The sequence below is a fragment of the Salvelinus alpinus genome, chromosome 2 (genome assembly GCF_045679555.1).
Source record: "Salvelinus alpinus chromosome 2, SLU_Salpinus.1, whole genome shotgun sequence".
Classification (NCBI taxonomy): Eukaryota; Metazoa; Chordata; class Actinopteri; order Salmoniformes; family Salmonidae; genus Salvelinus; species Salvelinus alpinus.
In genome coordinates this window covers 37,519,977-37,540,027 of record NC_092087.1, presented here as the reverse complement: position 1 = coordinate 37,540,027, position 20,051 = coordinate 37,519,977, and the positions used below count along the sequence as shown (strand labels likewise).

The window sequence follows — 20,051 nt, the reverse complement described above, 5'->3', positions numbered from 1 at the left end:
GTAAGGCCATTCTACTGCCAATGTTTGTCTATGGAGATTGCGTGGCTGTGTGCTCGATTTTATACACCTGTCAGCAACGGGTGTGGCTGAAATAGGCGAACACACTAATTTGAAAGAGTGTCCACATACTTTTGTATATATAGCGTATTAAATCATTGATACCAGTATTGCACACCGCTCTTTCAGAAATGCTTTGCATATCACGGATGAAGGGAGTTGACAGTGTGGAAACCCACTATCTGGAAACAATTGAATAAATCAAACAACAGTCTATGAGTGATGAATGGATTGAAGAACAGACTTGAACAGGGTTATATTGATGGATACACTGTAGGACACACCCTGGTTGAATGCATAGGCTACTGATAGAGTAGTTGAATGTGACATCAATGATTCTCTGTAAATGAGGACATTAATCAATAGTGATTGGCCAAGAAGGTCTGCAGCAGATTAACCATCTTGGAGAAATTAACAGCATCATTTTTTTTATGGCCATGTAAAAGCTCTATTAAATGCTCAGAGAAAATTTAGCCAGGCAACAAATGTTCGCACAAAGTCAATATTACTAGCAGTGAATGTCCATAACATTAGTCCCTCACCACAGACTCAAAGTGTCCTATAGATAGATTTTGAATGTTCCAATTTCGGAGAATCATTACAGTTGGAAAGGGCTTTAAGATAAGTATAAGCCAATTAATGTCAATCATTTCATTGTTAAATTGAAATCCCACTCAATACAGTAAGATCTACATTTCATAGAGACAAAGGGCCAAGACGTGTAGCACTCTGCCAACTTTGCTGCCTCTTCCCTCATTGTTGTGAACTGAAATGGGTATTCAGACATAAAATGACCTGAGAAGCACTTACCGTGTGCAGATACAGGGTTGGGTAGGTTACTTTCTAAATGTAATCCGGTAAAGTTCCCTCTCCAAAATTGAAATCAGCAACGTCATTTTTAGATTACCCAAACTCAGGATCCATCAAACGCATTTGGAGTGTCATTATAATGGTCTCTGACTTGTGGTCAGACTCGCTCAGGTGGGAAAAAAATTCAACTTGCACCTTTTTTCAATGCTGAATTGAATGTCATTGAGAAAACAGAAAGGTGTCAATGTATTTTTTCCACAAACATCCTTTCTGAATTTAAAAGTAATCAAAGTAGTAATCATCTAGTTTTTCAAAAGTAGATGTAATCTGATTACAATATTGTTGCTTGTAATGTAACAGGTTAGTTACAACATTTTTGTAATCAGATTACATGTAAACTGAATATATGTAATCAATTACTCCACCAACCCTGTGGAGTTGTAAATGTAGTTTTCCCAATACTGGTATGAGGAGAGGCACTGGGATTATAGGTAACACATTGAACACTTTCTGACCATTGTACATACATATTGAAAAGTATGCTCTTCACACACATATTGTGCATATTGATTTACTCTGTCATAAACATCTATTACTTCAAGAGAGTGCTGAGACAAATGGCTCCTTCACAAAGGGTGAATGTGGCTCAAGTTGTATTGCAGATGCATTTTACCAGAGATGCCCTTTCTTCACATACTGTCCCGCTTTCATGTAGCTTTTTGAAATCTATTCACCAGGCCTTTCTCTGAGCCTCCTTTAGTAAAGAGAATTGTCGTCAATACAAGCTTCCAATAAAAATAAAGACAAGTTTGAGTGGTCATGAAAGCTGGTTGCATGAAAGAAAGTGGTTGTTAAGTTAGTAGGTACTTTGGGTCCATCTATAATTTCCTCATATAATACCCCTCCCTACCTATGTGAGGCAAGCTCTTCTTCATAAAAGAGAGACTTTCATCAATAAAAAGGCCACAGAGGATTCATTTTCTGCGCTGTAGAGTAAGCAATAGGGACAGAGCAATATACTTTCACCAGCTGAATACTACACGGGTTTACCACAATATGCGTACAATATCAAAACAGTATTAGTTTTCTGTATTGATATTTTATACAGAACATTTTTACAATTGCATATCCTCTAGGTTAACATTTGCAATTAAACATGTTTATTCCAGACAGAAAGACACCTCCATGGCATTGTACATTATCTTGTCTTGTGTCTCAAAGCACAAGACAAGAGATCCAACAGAAGAACATGTGACAAAAACAAATGGCGTGAGCCCCATGTCTATATCATAGGATTATCAACATGACATACAGGAAGTTGTTATAATACTTAAAAGAAGTGGAACATTGTATCCCGGATTCAAGTCAAAGACTAAAGATTCTAATGGTACACATGACAGACCAGAGTAGTTGAACAAGTTTAGACACAAGCATTTCGCTACACTCGCATTAACATCTGCTAACCATGTGTATGTGACCAATAACATTTTATTTGATTTAGACTGGAAACACCTAGGCCAAAGTAATAGAACAGATCATCTGAAAGGTGAAGATTTCAAATCTTTTCTTTTGATTGGCTGTATTGTTAAACTGTTAGATAACATAAGTCTACCAGATGAATAAAAATACAGTACTTTCAGACTGTTTCCATCTCAGAGTTGAATTGTAAATCCTAGCCCTTGATGACTTTATGAGTCTGAACTGACTTTCACCTAAACCCCCTCTTCTTGCAGTTCTATGGATTAGTCTACACCACTCGGTTTAAGCCCTGCCCCAGTTCTCAGAGTTTCCCAGGTGTCAAACCTATTTCAAATTGAGGGCAAAAGCTAAATGACCTTGTAAGGTTGTTATTCATGTAAAAATGAATAAGGCAGATATTGCTTTAGATACCCTCTTGTACAGTACATGCTCTGGATTTTCTGGTGGCTAAATAGTGGGAAATGGCATCATAACAGTATTCTGGAAACATTGTAGCCCATTGCAGGTAGGTAGCATCTCAATTGTCCCGATATGTTGTTAGATGCAATTACAAATCATTCACAACTAAATGCCTTTGATTCCTTCATATGTTTGTTAATCTTACACTATATATTCGATTATATATAATTGTTGTCCATCTTATATAAAATGTGTGTCTACTATGATGAGAGATGATTAAATCTATTGTACACAATGTTTTTAACATTTAAATATTTAAATGAAAAGAAAGATTGACTTTCATCAGTCCCACAAGTATATTGTAACAATATTTCTCTCCACTCAGAGTGTATCATTTTCTACTGGTGAATGTATCATATCATACAATAGTTATATCTGTTTAGTATTGATAAACCCTTTTTAAATTAAGACATCTTTGAAAAAAGGAAGAACTGTTGTTATTGATATGTTTTACAAAAAATAAAGAGTTTTGTTATAATCTCTCAACAAATAAATTACCGTCTTAGGTACAGGAAAGTACAGAGGTCCAGAAATAGATGGCATGTCTGTCATGATAAATTGTATGGCTACGAACAAAAGTTGGCATACAAGACAACTAAGATTCGCTGAAGAAATCTCTCTATCACCCCAGAATAATAGACCCAGAGGAGTTACCTCCATCCATCCCTTTATCACCCAGTCTTCTACTCCTCTCCATCCCCCATAGGCTAGCGACAGCCTCTCATGGGGCTTCCTTGGCTCCTTCCTCCACCGTGAGGCCTTCCCCCTCCCTCCCCAACTCTCTCTCCAGCTCCTTCACCATCTCCTCCACCAAGTCCAGTTCCTCAAAGGAAGAGCCGCTGCCCACTGACTCGCTGGAGCCCCTGTCCCTGTGCTCCGTGTCGTCGATGGGCTCCTTGTGTTCCTCGGCCTGCCCCCGCTCGTCCCCGTCCCCCTGGTCCCTGTGGGGCAGTGAAGGGGGCAGTGAGGGGGCCGGAGACGTCTCTGTGTTCTCTGACTGGACCTGGCCGCTCATAGTGCTGCTGACATCACTGTGGGTCATTGCACCTGCAACCACAGGAAGAGAGGTACGAAGTGACACGGTGAATTTAAGTTGTTTTCAAGAGTGAGAGAAAGGCTAGAGAGGGAGAGAGGGAGGGAGAAAGAGTGTGTAGACAGAGGCACAGTCTTGGCATCCTGACAAGATACTGTCCTTAATCTATGTGGTTGGGATCCTTCCAGCTGCAAGCTAAATAATTACATCAACTATAAAAAGGGGAACAGACAAAAGATACAATTAGAGAAAGAAAGCTACAAGTACAAACTTTACCCTGTACATTTAATCAATAAGGCCTGAGGGGTGTAGTATATTGGCCATTATAAATCAGGTAGTCTGGCTCCTGGATGCTGATTGACTGAAAGCAGTGGTATATCGTACATTATAAACTGGGTGGTTATGTTGGTAACCAGATTATAATAGCAATAAGGCACCTCAGGGGTTTGTGATACTGAAAATGGCCAATATACCGCAGCTAAGGTCTGTATCCAGGCACTCTGTGTACTGTCGTGCTTAAGAAGAGCCCTTCGGCGGGATTTTTTAAATCAATACGGCCCGAGGTGGTGTGGTATATGGCCAATATACCACGGCTAAGGGCTGTTCGTAGGCACAATGCAACCCAAACTACCTCGTTTATAATTAGACAGACTTGATATATTCCCGCGTCACTCAACAGCTCACATACAGTAGGAGGTAACTAGCTACATTACAAACAGAGATTTCATTAGTGTTAATGGCAGATCTGCAATTTTAGTACATTTTTAATAGAGGCTGACAAAATTGGGCCAGTTTGAATGTGGGCAGCAACAGGCAACAATAACAGCATTCTCACTCACTCACTTCCTTCCTTCCTTCCTTCCGGTTGGATGGACTATGAATGAATGAGTATATGCAAGACTGCAATGCAGATCTCACCTCTGAGAAGCATAGAGGATCTCAGTGAGTGAGGGAATCTTTGATATGCTGATGTGCCGCTGTAACCCTGTTCTGTGCATGGATACTGTGTGTGTGTGTGTGTGCGTGCGTGCGTGCGTGTATGGCATGTGTCTTGGGCCAGCTTCTTTATTCACAAACCCAGTCACTGAGATGTGCTCCTCTTCTGGTATTTAAGGGGAGCAACTCATAGTAATATGTTATTATGGGTTATTACAATCACATCACCCTCATTCTTTATGGGTCATTACAGCAGAATCCTATTCCTCTCTCCCCACCTATTAAGCATTGGTAAGACTGATATCATTGGTCAAAAGGCCCATTCCTACACAGTCAACCACACAGCAATATCAGTCAAATTATATCTAATGATGCCATACTGCCTGGTTACTCATTTAGTATTTCTCCAACTCACTCCTTTACTGGACGGGAAATGGCCGTGGTTTCTGCTGTCTGGTACAGGAAATAAATAATAAGTGCATTCATCACCAGGATGGACCATTAGTGTAGTGCTACAGAGATAACATGATGAACTGGCCAATAATGCTTTCATAATAATTAAGATGTGCCAAACGCTGAGCCTGATTCGCCTATGCTCGCTAGTCCCTTCTGATGGATGAATATCCACCAGCGTCTAGTCATGATATCCTCCTAAGCTTGTTATGATCCAAGTGGTTTGTGTGAATGTATTTGCGGGCGTGTGAATGTGCGTGTGCACGCGCGTGTGTAGGTCTAACGGCCCTGGAATGGAGATTAATGAATAATCTTGATCTCTTTCATGGCGAAAAGCTAGTCTGACCTCTGCCATTTCCCCGTCTGTATCGTTTTGGGGCCGGAGAGATGAGTCCCTGCCTATCATGCTCTCGCTGAAAATTAGCACTGGCGTCTCAATTAGGCCCCAGCTCTGTGGTCATTGTGCAGAAATGGATGGCCTGAAAATAGACACAATTATGTGAGACCTTTTGAGCATTGATTAATGTAAGAAAGAGACACAACAAACAGCACGCCTCAAATCTCCCCTCCTAAACCATGTCCAAATGTCACTCACACCCAGTGAAGCAGGAGCAGGGCGGCAGGCTTGCTATTCTTCCTCGTGTCTACAGGAAAACAACGCCTCCAGTGAGGAGTCGGCAAAACCAATCAGTCACCTGTATCTCAATCATGTGATCTCTTCATGTAAAAACATACATCTAAAGCATGTCCATCATCCTACTGTGACAGGTATGTGATATAGGAGGGCATCCCAGGTTACATAGTCACCAACAGGGAATCACTGACACACACATAGATAATCTTACTGCCCATTCATGTTGATGATGAACCGAAGAAAAGGTTCTCAATTGAAAGGCGATCATTGTTATATTCTATTCTAACTTCCAACAGCCTTGGAGAGGTTAATTCATTAAGGAAAGACGGGAGATGAATCAACTGTCAGCGTCCCAGAAGGGTAACAGGACATCCTGGGCCAGCCTCTCATTACCTTTGACATTTTAGTCATTTAACAGACGCTCTAATCTAGAGCGATTTACAATTAGTGCATTCATCTTAAGATAGCTAGGTGAGCAAACCACAAATCACAGTCGTAGTAAGTACACTTTTCCCTCAAAAAAGCAGTTATCAGAAAAGTCTACATAGAGCCATGACGACATAGAACTCTATTCCACATCAGGTAACTGATGCAAGCAGAAGAATCACATTTTAAAAAACAGATAAAAAGACAACGGCGGGGACTGTGAAGAAACACAAACATACTGTAGGCACAGACACACGCATACACACACATGGTAACATACACACTATACACACACGTATAGGGCTGTTGCAGTGTCCGTATTACCGCCACACCAGCGGACATGAGTCATGAAGGCAGTCAAATCCCATTTTATTGGTCACATACACGTGTTTAGCAGATGTTATTGCGGGTGTAGCGAAATGCTTGTGTTTCTAGCTCCAACAGTGCAGTAATATCTAACTAGTAGTATTTAACAATTTCACAACAATACACACAATAAACACAAATCTAATGAAAATGAAAAGAATTAAGAACATATAAATATTTGGACGAGCAATGACAGAGCGGCATAGACTAAGATAATGTAGAATATAATACAGTATTTACAGCTGAAGTCGGAAGTTTACATACACTTAGGTTGGAGTCACTAGAACTTGTTTTTCAACCACTACACACATTTCTTGTCAACAAACTATAGTTTTGGCAAGTCGGTTAGGACATCTATTTTGTGCATGGCACAAGTCCTTTTTCCAACAATTGTTTAAAAGACAGATTATTTCACTCATAATTCACTATCACAATTCCAGTGAGTCAGAAGTTGACACTAAGTTGACTGTGCCGGAAGTTTACATACACCTTAGCCAAATACATTTAAACTCAGCTTTTCACAATTCCTGACATTTAATCCAAGTAAAAATTCCCTGTTTCAGGTCAGTAAGGATTACCACTTGATTATAAGAATGTAAAATGTCAGAATAATAGGAGAGAGAATTATTTATTTCAGCTTTTACTTCTTTCATCACATTTCCAGTGGGTCAGAAGTTAACATGCACTCAATTAGTATTTGGTAGCATTGCCTTTAAATTGTTTAACTTGGGTCAAACGTTTTGGGTAGCCTTCCACAAGCTTCCCACAATAAATGGATGGGTGAATTTTGGCCCATTCCTCCTGACAGAGCTGGTGTAACTGAGTCAGGTTTGTAGGCCTCCTTGCTCACACATGCTTTTCCAGTTCTGCCCACTAATCTTCTATGGGATTGAGTTCAGGGCTTTGTGATGGCCACTCCAATACCTTGACTTTGTTGTCCTTAAGCCATTTTGCCACAACTTTGGAAGTATGCTTTGGGTCATTGTCCATTTGGAAGACATATTTGCGACCAAGCTTTAACTTCCTGACTGATGTCTTGAGATGTTGCTTCAATATATATCCACATAATTTTCCTACCTCATGATGCAATCTATTTTGTGAAGTGCACCAGTCCCTCCTGCAGCAAAGCACCACCACAACAGGATGCTGCTACCCCCGTGCTTCATGGTTGGGATGGTGTAATTCGGCTTGCAAGCCTCCCCCTTTTTCCTCCAAACATAACGATGGTCATTATGGCCAAACAGTTATATTTTTGTCTCATCAGACCAGAGGACATTTCTCCAAAAAGTACGATCCATATGCAGTTGCAAACCGTAGTCTGCCTTTTTAATGGTGGTTTTGGAGCGGTGGCTTCTTCCTTGCTGAGCGGCCTTTCAGGTTATGTCGATATAGGACTCGTTTTACTGTGGATATAGATACTTTTGTACCTGTTTCCTCCAGCATCTTCACAAGGTCCTTTACTGTTGTTCTGGGATTGATTTGCACTTTTCGAACCAAAGTACGTTCATCTCTAGGAGACAGAACGCGTCTTCCTGAGCGGTATGACGGCTGCGTGGTCCCATGGTGTTTATACTTGCATACTATTGTTTGTACAGATGAAAGTGGTACCTTCAGGCGTTTGGAAATAGCTCCCAGGGATGAACCAGACTTGTGGAGGTCTACCATTTGTTTTCTGATGTCTTGGCTGATTTGTTTTGATTTTCCCATGATGTCAAGCAAAGAGGCACTGAGGTTGAGCGTAGGCCTTGAAAAACATCCACAGGTACACCTCCAATTGACTCAAACGATGTCAATTAGCCTATTAGAAGCTTCTAAAGTCATGACATCATTTTCTGGAATTTTCTAAGCTGTTTAAAGGCACAGTCAACTTAGTGTATGTAAACTTCCGACCCACTGGAATTGTGATACAGTGAATTACAAGTGAAATAATCTGTCTGTAAACAATTGTTGTAAAAATGACTTGTGTCATGCACAAAGTAGATGTCCTAACCGACTTGCCAAAACTATAGTTTGTTAACAAGAAATGTGTGGAGTGGATAAAAAAAACGTTTAATTGACTCCATCCTAAGTGTATGTAAACTTCCAACTTCAACTGTACATCTGAGATGAGTAGTGCAAGATATGTAAACAACATTATTAAAATGGCATTATTAAAGTGACTAGTGATCCTTTTGTTAGAGTGGCCAATGATTTCAAGTCTGTATGGAGGCAGCAGCCTCTCTGTGTTAGTGATGGCTGTTTAACAGTTTGATGGCCTGGAGATAGAAGCTATTTTTCAGTCTCTCGGTTCCAGCTTTGATGCACCTGTACTGACCTCGCCTTCTGGATGTTAGCTGGGTGAACAGGCAGTGGCTCGGGTGGTTGATTTCCTTGATGATCTTTTTGGCTTTCCTGTGACATCGGGTGCTGTAGGTGTCCTGGAGGGCAGGTAGTTTGCCCCCAGTGATGCGTTGTGCAGACCGCACCACCCTCTGGAGAGCCCTGCGGTTGTGGGAGGTGCAGTTGCCATACCAGGTGGTGATACAGCCCGACAGGATGCTCTTAATTGTGCATCTGTAGAAGTTTGAGGGTTTTGGATGACAGGCCAAATTTCTTCAGCATCCTGAGGTTGAAGAGGCGCTGTTGCGCCTTCTTCACCACACTGTCTGTGAGGATGGACCATTTCAGTTTGCCCGTGATGTGTACGCTGAGGAACTTGAAACTATCTACCTCCACAACTGTCCTGTCGATTTGGATAGGGGCGTGCTCCCTCTGCTGTTTCCTGAAGTCCACAATCTTCTCCTTTGTTGACGTTGCGTGAGAGATTGTTTTTCTGACACCACACTCCAAGTGCCCTCACCTCCTCCCTATAGGCTGTCTCATCATTGTTGGTGATCAAGCCTACTACTGTTGTGTCGTCTGCAATCTTGATGATTAAGTTGGAGGCGTGCGTAGTCACGCAGTCATGGGTGAACAGGGAGTACAGTAGGGGGCTGAGCACGCACCCTTGTGAGTCCCCGGTGTTAAGGATCAGCGAAGTGGAGGTGTTGTTTCCTACCTTCACCAACTGGGGGGCGGCCAGTCAGGAAGTCCTGGACCCAGTTGCACAGGGCGGGATTCAGACCCAGGGCCTCGAGCTTAACTTCTTATGGCTGCAGGGGCAGTATTGAGTAGCTTGGATGAAAGGTGCACAGAGGTGCCCATAGTAAACTGCCTGCTCCTCAGTCCCAGTTGCTAATATATGCATATTATTATTCGTATTGGATAGAAAACACTGAAGTTTCTAAAACTGTTTGAATGATGTCTGTGAGTATAACAGAACTCATATGGCAGGCAAAAACCTGAGAAAAAGACAAACAGGAAGTGGGAATTCTGAGGTTTGTCGATTTTCAACCAAGACCCTATTGAATACACAGTGGGATATGGATGAGTTTGCACTTCCTACGGCTTCCACTAGATGTCAACAGTCTGTAGAACCTTGTCTGATGTCTCTACTGTGAAGTGGGGCCGAAGGAGACAGGAATTAGTCAAATCTATCATGACCTGACCATGTGCGTTCACATGAGAGGCAGCTCTGTTCCATCGCACATCTGAAGTCAATGTAATTCTCCGGTTGGAACGTTACTGAAGATTTATGTTAAAAACATTCTAAAGATTGATTCAATACATCGTTTGACATGTTTCTACTGACTGTTACGGAACTTTTTGACATTTCGTCTGCTTTTAGTGAACGCGCTTCCTGACTTTGGATTTGTTTACCAAACACGCTAACAAAAATAGCTATTTGAACATAAATGATGGACATTACCGAACAAAACAAACATTTCTTGTGGAAGTGGGAGTCCTGGGAGTGCATTCCGACAAAGATCAGCAAAGGTAAGTGAAGATTTATAATGCTTTTTATGAGTTTTGTTGACTGCACAATTTGGCGGGTAACTGTATGGCTTCCTTTTGTGGCTGAACGCTGTTCTCAGATTATTGAATATTGTGCTTTTGCCGTAAAGCTTTTGAAATCGGACACAGCGGTTGCAATAAGAACAAGTGTATCTTTAATTCTATGTAAAACATGTATCTTTCATCAAAGTTTATGATGAGTATTTATGTTATTTGATGTGGCTCTCTGCAATTTCTCTGGATATTTTGGAGGCATTTCTGAACATGGCGCCAATGTAAACTGAGGTTTTTGGATATAAATATGAACTTTATCGAACAAAACATATGTATTGTGTAACATGAAGTCCTATGAGTGTCATCTGATGAAGATCATCAAAGGTTAGTGATTCATTTTATCTCTATTTCTGCTTTTTGTGACTCCTGTATTTGGCTGGAAAAACGACTGTGTTTGTCTGTGATTTTGCGGTGACCTAACATAATCGTTTGTGGTGCTTTCGCTGTAAAGCCTATTTGAAATCGGACACTTTGGTGGGATTAACAACAAGATTACCTTTAAATGGTATAAGATACATGTATGTTTGAGGAATTGAGATTTCTGTTTGAATTTGGCGCCCTGCACTTTCACTGGCTGTTGTCATATCATCCCATTAACGGGATTGCAGCCATAAGAAGTTAGTGATGAGCTTGTAGGGTACTATGGTGTTGAATGATGAGCTTGGATGGTACTATGGTGTTGACTATGAGCTGTAGTCAATGAACAGCATTCTTACATATGTATTCCTCTTGTCCAGATGGGATAGGGCAGTGTGATGGCATCGTCTGTGGATCATTTGGGGTGGTAAGCAAATTGAAGTGGGTCTAGGGCATTGGTGCACAGGACGTCGATCGAGGTCGACTGCGAACTTCTTTCTAGTAGACCGCATAAAAGTTTTCAAAATGAATTACACCAAAAAACTATTTTGGGCAATTCACAGCGTTACCATTGAGTCTGCTTAAAGATAGAGGTCCACAGCTCTGAAGCACCGTATGCTTTTCTTACAGGTTAGCTTCTTTCTCGAATATTAGTGTACAGCCAAAATATTTTTAAAAACTGCTTGATTGACATCAAATTGGACCAACCCGCAGCACTATAGTTCCTACATTTGTTTTCCAAACTGTCCCTACCATAGCAACCATCTGCAGTTAGTACGTTTACATTTCCATGCTTGCGAGACCTGTAACAGAATATTCTTTGTTGTTCCAGTGGTAATTGTTTTTTACTATGAAGTTGCGGTTACGTGTTTAATATGAGTGCTGGACCAAGCAGCAAGAAACTGAAAATCTACCACAACAAATTCAAAATGTGTGTCTGATCTGCCATTCAAACATTCTTGCTAAGAAAGGAAATGTTGAGAGGCATTTCAAAACTGTTCACAAGAAATATGAAAGTGACTTTCCAGCTAAAAGTGAACTACGTAAGAGAAAAGTAAAAGAGTTCAGTCTCAACTAGCTGAACAACAATCGATCTTTACAAGGCCCAGCTCATAATTGCATACTAGCAAAGCACAAGAAACCGTTCCAGGGTGGAGAAATGATAAAAGAGGCCTTTTTAGAGGCAGCAGAACCATTGTTTGATGATTTCAAAAATAAATCAGAAATCATTTCCGCTATTAAGGATATTCAGCTATCCAGAAATACTGTTACACGGCGCTGTGAAATGGTGGATGAGGATTTGAGGGAGCATCTTAAAAAATACATAAATGAGTGCGTGTTCTTTCACTTTAATTTGATGAGTTGGCAGACGTGATCGACACATCTCAGTTTTGCATTTTCATCAGAATGGTGTTTGAAGATATGACTGCCAAAGAGGAACTGCTCAAAATCATATAGTTGAAAGGAAAAACTCAACGGGAGGACATTTTTGTGACATTCAAGGACTTTATTAATAGCACTCAGTTACCCATTTACAAACCTGTGTAATGGAGCACCAGCCATGACTGGCCGCATCAATGGGTTCATCAAGTCAAAATACCGGTCCACTCTAAGCGATGATCACAGTTCACAGACCTGGACACATGCTTGAGGCTAGAAAACAGAGCATTGGCCTCTACTAACAAGAGGATCCCATCAGCTTTCTATAGGCTAGGCCTACTATATTTATTTCTCAACTTTCCTAATATTAAGCACATTGCTTATATTTACAACTGGAGTATAGATTACCTGGCTGGCATGAAAATAAACCAAGGGGAAAAGCGTCCTCCATTCGCTATTTAAGTGCATAGATGACATGTATTTATTCCGCTGCCCCGGTTTCGATACAGGTGCATGATAATGGTCCGTTTTAAATCAAAACAAATTTCACACATATATTATTTAGTATATGTAAAGATTAAATCAAGAATTCTGATGGGTGACAATATTAGCCTATCAATTGTGAATTATATATTATCACTTGTGAATGATGCCCACCATAAGAAACAATGCCTAACCCTAACCCTTTCTAATCATAGTCACACACCTCATGTAGCCTAGCCTATAGGCGTATATGTAAAGTGGCCAAATAACTTCTTAAAATTAAGCACATGAATCTGCTTTACAAGGGGTGTAGACCCTAACTAGCATACATAAGCAAAGCCTGAGTTTCAAGTTTGGGGAAGATGATTTTCACCATAAAAATGTACCTTTATAATAAAAGCATTACATGTATAATTGCATTTGCGGTCACTTTCGACAATGGTGTTTTCCGATAATGGAATATTTGTGCTTATAGCCTACTGCCATGTGCGCATTGCTGCGCTTATAATGTCAATATTTTAAACTAAATGTTCTGATCTGTTGCGTCAGCCATATTGCGTAAAAAAGTTTTTGGGATGCTAGTGGTTGTATTAATTTGGGATCTATCACATCCCACAACTGTCCCAGACTATGTTTGGAATATGTATTTCTCTTAACCTAATGGAATAGGTCAACTTTTGTACTAGTAGATTGACATAAACTAGTGCTTTTACGGTTTGTTAGGCCTACTCATCTTGTTGTCTGATGAAAAGTAAATGTGGACAGTTCTTCCAATATCTTCAATATGCACATCGGAATTGGATAAGGACTCGCGCAGTTGCATCCTGGATGTGTCTGTCTTCACTTGTAGCCTTTGAGAAAGACCCAATCACGTGATGGAGCGCGCAGCACTCAGGGAGAAGTGCACAACGGCCACCGGCCGCAAAAGGCATAGATTAATTTAGGGTGCATTACGGCCACACAATGGGGATGCTACCATGAAATTCTAGGCATTATCAAGTGCTTGTCAAATTGTGAATGAGTGACTGATGTAGTGTGTACAGTCTGCACAAAAAAACAAAGCAGAGATCATGCCTTTCAAGTTACTTTTTTCCAAATCATCATTAGAATCACATCATGCAGCCTTACAATATATTAAAAATCAAAACATATAGCCCAACGTTTGTAGAACAACTAAAGTTACATTAATAACTCTAAATTAAGTAGCCGACAGTCATTTGGCATAGCCAGATCAAGACCTAACATAAGGACAACTCAGAGTATGCTATTCTGTTCTTCTGAAATAGACTACATTTTCTTCATATCATGCCTCTTTAGACCTGTCTAATATAAATAATGGATTTATTGTGAAGGTGTAGGCTATATTACATGGATTTATTAGACTTGTTAAAATGTGAATGCTCCAAAGGTCTGCATCAGTGGCTTGTAGACTATGTGTGGAAGCCAGGAGATGCTAAATGTGTTTATGTTAATTACGGTCAATTACCGTGAGACAGACAATTATTTGCTTGACAATTACCAGCTTACGAAATTTCCTGACCGACACAGCGCTATACATCTACACATGGATTTTGTGTTGTAGATATGTGGTAGCGGAGGAGGGGCCTGAGGGCACACACTTAGTGTGTTGTGAAATCTGTTATGAATGTTTTAAAAATTTGTATAACTGCCTTAATTGTAATAAATACAAATACAAAGTCAGTGCTAGTAGTCAAATACAACTCCCCTTTTGTGTTCATGGCCCCCCAAAAAAACTAATCACACTGTATTATAGACCATATAGTATCACAGGGGGCCACAGTGTAATACACACACAGGCTCTCTGAGCACCTCACACAAGTTCCCCCTCCAATCAGATCTCTCCATCTCACAGCAAGCTCATTATCAGGTCCAGGGTTCAGCGTATCTGAGCCTGTCTAATATACAGAGACTACGTCTATATGAGAGGTGTTCTGATGATGGGGTTATTTATGGCATATTATTAAGCTGAGAAACATCCCATTTACCAGCCAACAAGTCCATACACAGCAAACCCATCCGGTCTAACAAGGGAATATGAGGCAGTGATCCTGATTAGGCCTGAGTTTTTCTATTAAGGGGGCGTCCTAAGCCTTCTCAATGAGAGGGAGGAGATGTAGGTCCATGGAGTTATTATATATGTGTTGTATTTTACATTTCTCATGCTGCAGAAAATGTCCATGCCAGGTATAGTGGTTATGTTCTACCAGCAGCTGAGATGGGAAATAATTGGTCTATTTAAGGTAATTGGGCGGAAAGCCCCCAGGAAGATGCTTCCAACGAAACCTGACTACTTTCACCCAAGAAAAACTGTAAATAAGTCATGACAAAGCTCCCAAATTGAAGCAGACTATGCTTTGGAAAGTCTTTTAGATAACATTTGCTTATATTAGTTGCTAAATTGGGCCCAGTGGGAACGAAGAGAGGAGAAGAGAGGGGGGTTTTAAAGGAGGATAGCTGGAGGTAATTAGAGACAGGCACGACAGAGGCAGGCTGGAAGTTTGAAGAGGAGCATGAGGGGAGGGGACTGTGACAGCAAAAAAAAAAAATTTGAATAAAAACAAACTAAATACACCTATTCTGTCATCTACCCACGCTATCCACAGGAGAAGGCTGCAGCAGGCATCCTTCTATATTAAGAAGAGAAGACCAGTCTGACATTTGTGTTTTACTGACATTAGTCTGTTTGGTTTTAATGAGGTTTCTTGATTGGGAAAGCAGAAACACTTAGATTTGCAATATTACTTCCATACACAACTTCATTGGTTCTAGATTAAAGAACTATGTAAGATAGCAAAACACGAAAAGGAAAAACTGGTATTTATATTGTAATGGTTCCTAATGCACTATTGACATGTTAGCATTTCAAAGATCCATCAACTACAGTAAGTATGTCATTTTAAGAGCAATATGTAAAACTAAATAATTTGCTGTAGCTAGCACACCTGACACCTCCCCCCTTTCATTAGCCTTGATTAAAACAACAACATCATATGTAGGAATAATTACATAACAATTACATTAAAGATGTGATAATTGTTGCGGAATTATATAGCAATTAGAGATAAATTACATTTAGTAGTACTAAATTATACTGTAGCCATCTCTGTACTACTTCTGGAGGGTAATAATAAGAATAATGTCCTATTGACCCAGACATCCTCAGTTCAGCTCAAACAGCTCATCAAGGACAGATGATGGCTCTGCACTGCATGATCCCATAGTTTCGGAGTGCGAGGGAAACGTAATGTTTATCCATGTAGACCACTGGTTTGTGTGTCTTTCAGTTTACTCAGTGCATACGGGTGCAAATGACTTCCATAACTACCCTCGACATGGTAAATATTATCTATTGAGTTTGTGTTCTAAATTGAATCACCCTATTGTGCAAGTTGGATTAACAATCTCTCACATTTCAGCTTTTGTGAATAATCATGCACAGTCTGCAACGTTTCGCCAGTGTTAAAATAAATACTTTAGTACATGCAAAAGCACACCCTCCTCATATGTAAAGAGCACATGATTTGTATTGTCATTCCTCTAGTCTAGAGAGACGTTGAGCACACAGCACAGCAGTATGTACACTACTAGTAAGGCCACCCCCCAAGTCCACCATCCAAGGTGGTGTATTTGAGTGACAGGCTGGCTGGCCACACACAGGTAGGTCTGGGTGGAAAGTCAAACAACAGACACAGCGAGGCACCGCTGATTGAATTGTCTCTCATTAGGAAAACACTCTCTCTCTCTAACATACAGTATAATACAGAGCCATGAGTGCATGGAGCTCCCTTCCATCTTATATAGCGCAAGTGAACAGCAAACCTGGTTTAAAAAGACAAATAAAGCCCACAGCACAACGCCTCTCCCCAATGTGACCTACCTGTTGTGTATTTACTGACATGTACACTACATGACCAAAAGTATGTGGACATCTACTTGTCGAACATCTCAATTCAAAATCATGGGCATTAATATGGAGTTGGTTCCCCCTTTGCTGCTATAACAGCCTCCACTCTTCTGGGAAGGCTCTTCACTAGATGTTGGAACATTGCTGCAGGGACTTGCTTTCATTCAGCCACAAGCGCATTAGTGAGGTTGGGCACTGATGTTGGGCAATTAGGCCTGGTTCGCAGTCGGTGTTGAAATTCATCCTAAAGATGTACGATGGGGTTGAGGTCAGGGCTTTGTGCGGGCCAGTCAGTTCTTCCCCACCGATCTCGACAAACCATTTCTGTATGGACCTCGCTTTGTGCATGGGGGCATTGTCATGCTAAAACAGGAAAGGGCCTTCCCCAAACTGTTGCCACAAAGTTGGACACACAGAATCGTCTAGAATGTCATTGTATGCTGTAGAGCAGGGGTCGGGAACCTTTTTGACTAAGAGAGCCATGAAAGCAAAGAATTTGGAAATTTATTTCAGTGAGAGCCATATAATATATTTTAAAAGTGAATTCAACTAAATGTCAGTATAATAAGCCTCTGAATTTATTCTTACGGCTAAGCACCTTCCCTCTTGACAACCAACGCACATTGCTGTGCAAAAGCAGACCAGGATAGTTATTTCCAACTTCATCCAGCAGTGTTTTAAACTGGCGATCATTTAAGGCTCGAGCAACAATAAAGTTGATCACACGAATGACCAGCGACATCACTTCCCCAAACTGCCTGTCACACATCTGAGCACAAAGTGCCTCCTGGTGTAGAATGCAATGGAAACCTAGGATGGGTCTATTTTCATGTTCACGGAGAAGCGCCACAAATCCTTTTTTATTCCCCACCATACACGGAGCACCATCAGTACACACTGAGAGAAGTTTATCCATAGGTAGATTTTTTTCTTGAGCAAACTCCATGAAAGACTTAAATAAATCCTCACCTCTTGTGGACCCTTTTAATGGCAGAACTGCAAGACTTTCTTCGCGCAGTGTGTCACCAACAGCATATCTTGCAATCACGCTGAACTGCGACAAATGGCTCACGTCTGTTGACTCATCCAAAGCCAGGGAAAAGAACGGCGCTGCATTTATGTCCTTCACTTGCGATTCCTCCACTTTGTTTGCCATCACGATGGTACGATCATGTACAGTTCTTGCCGACAGAGGCATGTCTTGTATCCGTTTAATTATCTTGTCTTTGTTCGGAAGATCATCAAAAAGTTCATTGGCTACATCCAGCATGAACGTTTTAGCATACTCGCCATCTGTGAATGGTTTTCCGTTCCTCACTATTGCTAAAGATCCAGCAAAGCTAGCGGAATTATAGTCACCTTGCCGGGTCCATAGGCGGAGTTGCTGCTGGCTAGCTTGCACCCTGCTCAGTAGCTCTTGGCACGCTTTCTTTCTGCTGTCTCCCGCAGGGTATTTTGATGCAAAGGTAGCATGGCACGTGTCGAAGTGCCGCTTTACATTCGACCGTTTCATCGATGTAATTTTGTCATTGCAAATTAGACACACCGCAGAACCTGCTCTCTCCACAAAGGTGAATTATTCGGTCCATTCGTCCTGAAATGTACGATACTCGTCAGCCCTGAACAGGACATGAGCAGTGAAAAATCGATGGATGGATTAAAACAAGTGAGAATATTTTGTTTTATCTGCGAGCCAGATGCAATCATCAAAAGAGCCACACCTGGCTCGCGAGCCATAGGTTCCCGACCCCTGCTGTAGAGTAAAGATTTCCCTTCACTGGATCTAAGTGGTCTAGCCTGAACCATGAAAAACAGCCCCAGACCATTATTCCTCCCCCATCAAACTTTACAGTTGGCACTATGTGCTGTTGTCCGTGCCCAATAATGTTTGTACCATGTTTTGTGCTGCTACTATGCTATGTTGTTGTCTTAGGTCTCTCTTTATGTAGTGTTGTGGTGTCTCTCTTGTAGTGATGTGTGATTTGTCCTATATTTTTATTTTTAATCCCAGCCCCAGAGGCCTTTTGCTTTTATATATCTATATATATATATATATGCATTCGGGCAGTTAACGTTCTCCTGGCATCCACCAAACCCTGATTCGTCCGTTATTTGGGGGTATGGCAGTCATTTGAAAAACATTATAACAGTATTTCTGATGGTCTTCTCAACTCACCATCACATACTTTTAATGTGGGGCTATGACAGTCAATTTCTAATTAGTCTGACAATGTATCTTATCTAAAATCAAATTCTATTGGTCACATACACATATTTAGCATATGTTTTTGCAGGTGGAGCGAAATGCTTGTGTTCCTAGCTCCAACAGTGTAGTAGTATAGCACAATTCACAACAATACACACATATAAAAGTAAAAGAATGGAATTAAGAAATATATAAATATTAGGACGAGCAATGTCGGAGTGGCTTTGACTAAAATCTCACCACCACTAATGAGATGGGTATGCTTGATGTGTGTCGCATCTGAGATTCTCAAAGTCAGGGGTGTGGTCGACAGTGCTCACCTCATCTCTCCCACCTGCATCGATATTTGGTTTTAATGCAGACGAGAGCACTGAATCCAGCTTTACACAGATATTCATTTTATGGTGCTTTCAAGACGAAAACATTTAAAATAAGAGGTCAAATGATGACGCCAGTGATCTTCAGGTCAGAAAGTTGGAGCTCTAGAAAAAGGACCGAGTCGGATGACCGATCAAAATGATTTTTCGCATTCGGAGCTCGTTTTATTTAGAGTTCCTAGTTGTCTTAAACGTACTGAAGTCGGAGATTTACGAGGTCCCAGTTTCGAGTTCCCAGTTGTTTAAACCGGGCCTTAATGCTCAGAGGCAGACAGCAGGCTATTATTCCCTTTGAGTCAGGAACCAAAACTCCTCCGTAGTGACCCATGAATGCATTCGGTCACATGAGAGCTCCATCAGCTGTTCGATTTCACTTACCGGCATGTCAACTGAGCCAGTCAAACGGTTTGGGAAGTAGGTCCCAAAGTGCTCTTCCAAGCCTTGGAGGTGAGCAGTCAGAACTCGTGTGGGACACTTACTGATGCTGTTTTCTGTTAGAAACACGCACAGCCGATGGAAAGGGGCATCATACGATGCATCCATATGGCAGAGGGAAATACATTCATAACTAGAGTGCAGAGATCTGCCCGCCGTCCCGCAATAGATGGAGCCCCATCGGTGCAAAAGCCCACCATTTGATCCAATGGAATTGTTTTTTCCTCAATATAGCCACGCAGCACACTTTACATCCCCTGTGCCTTTTCATGCCCAGGAATTGTGAAATAGCATCCCCTGACATGTAC

The 20,051-nt window shown here is 41.1% G+C and overlaps 1 protein-coding gene across 1 annotated transcript in view; it reads right to left on the bottom strand.

Annotated features, from left to right (window-relative positions):
- Positions 1 to 1,946: 1,946 nt before the first annotated feature.
- Positions 1,947 to 20,051, bottom strand: part of LOC139542806 (testis-expressed protein 264 homolog) — a 145,023-nt gene continuing 126,918 nt past the window's right edge. The window contains exon 4 of the mRNA XM_071348655.1: positions 1,947 to 3,852. Within this exon, the coding sequence (XP_071204756.1) occupies positions 3,527 to 3,852 (326 nt within the window). The 3' untranslated portion in view covers positions 1,947 to 3,526. The remainder of the gene's footprint in view (positions 3,853 to 20,051) is intronic.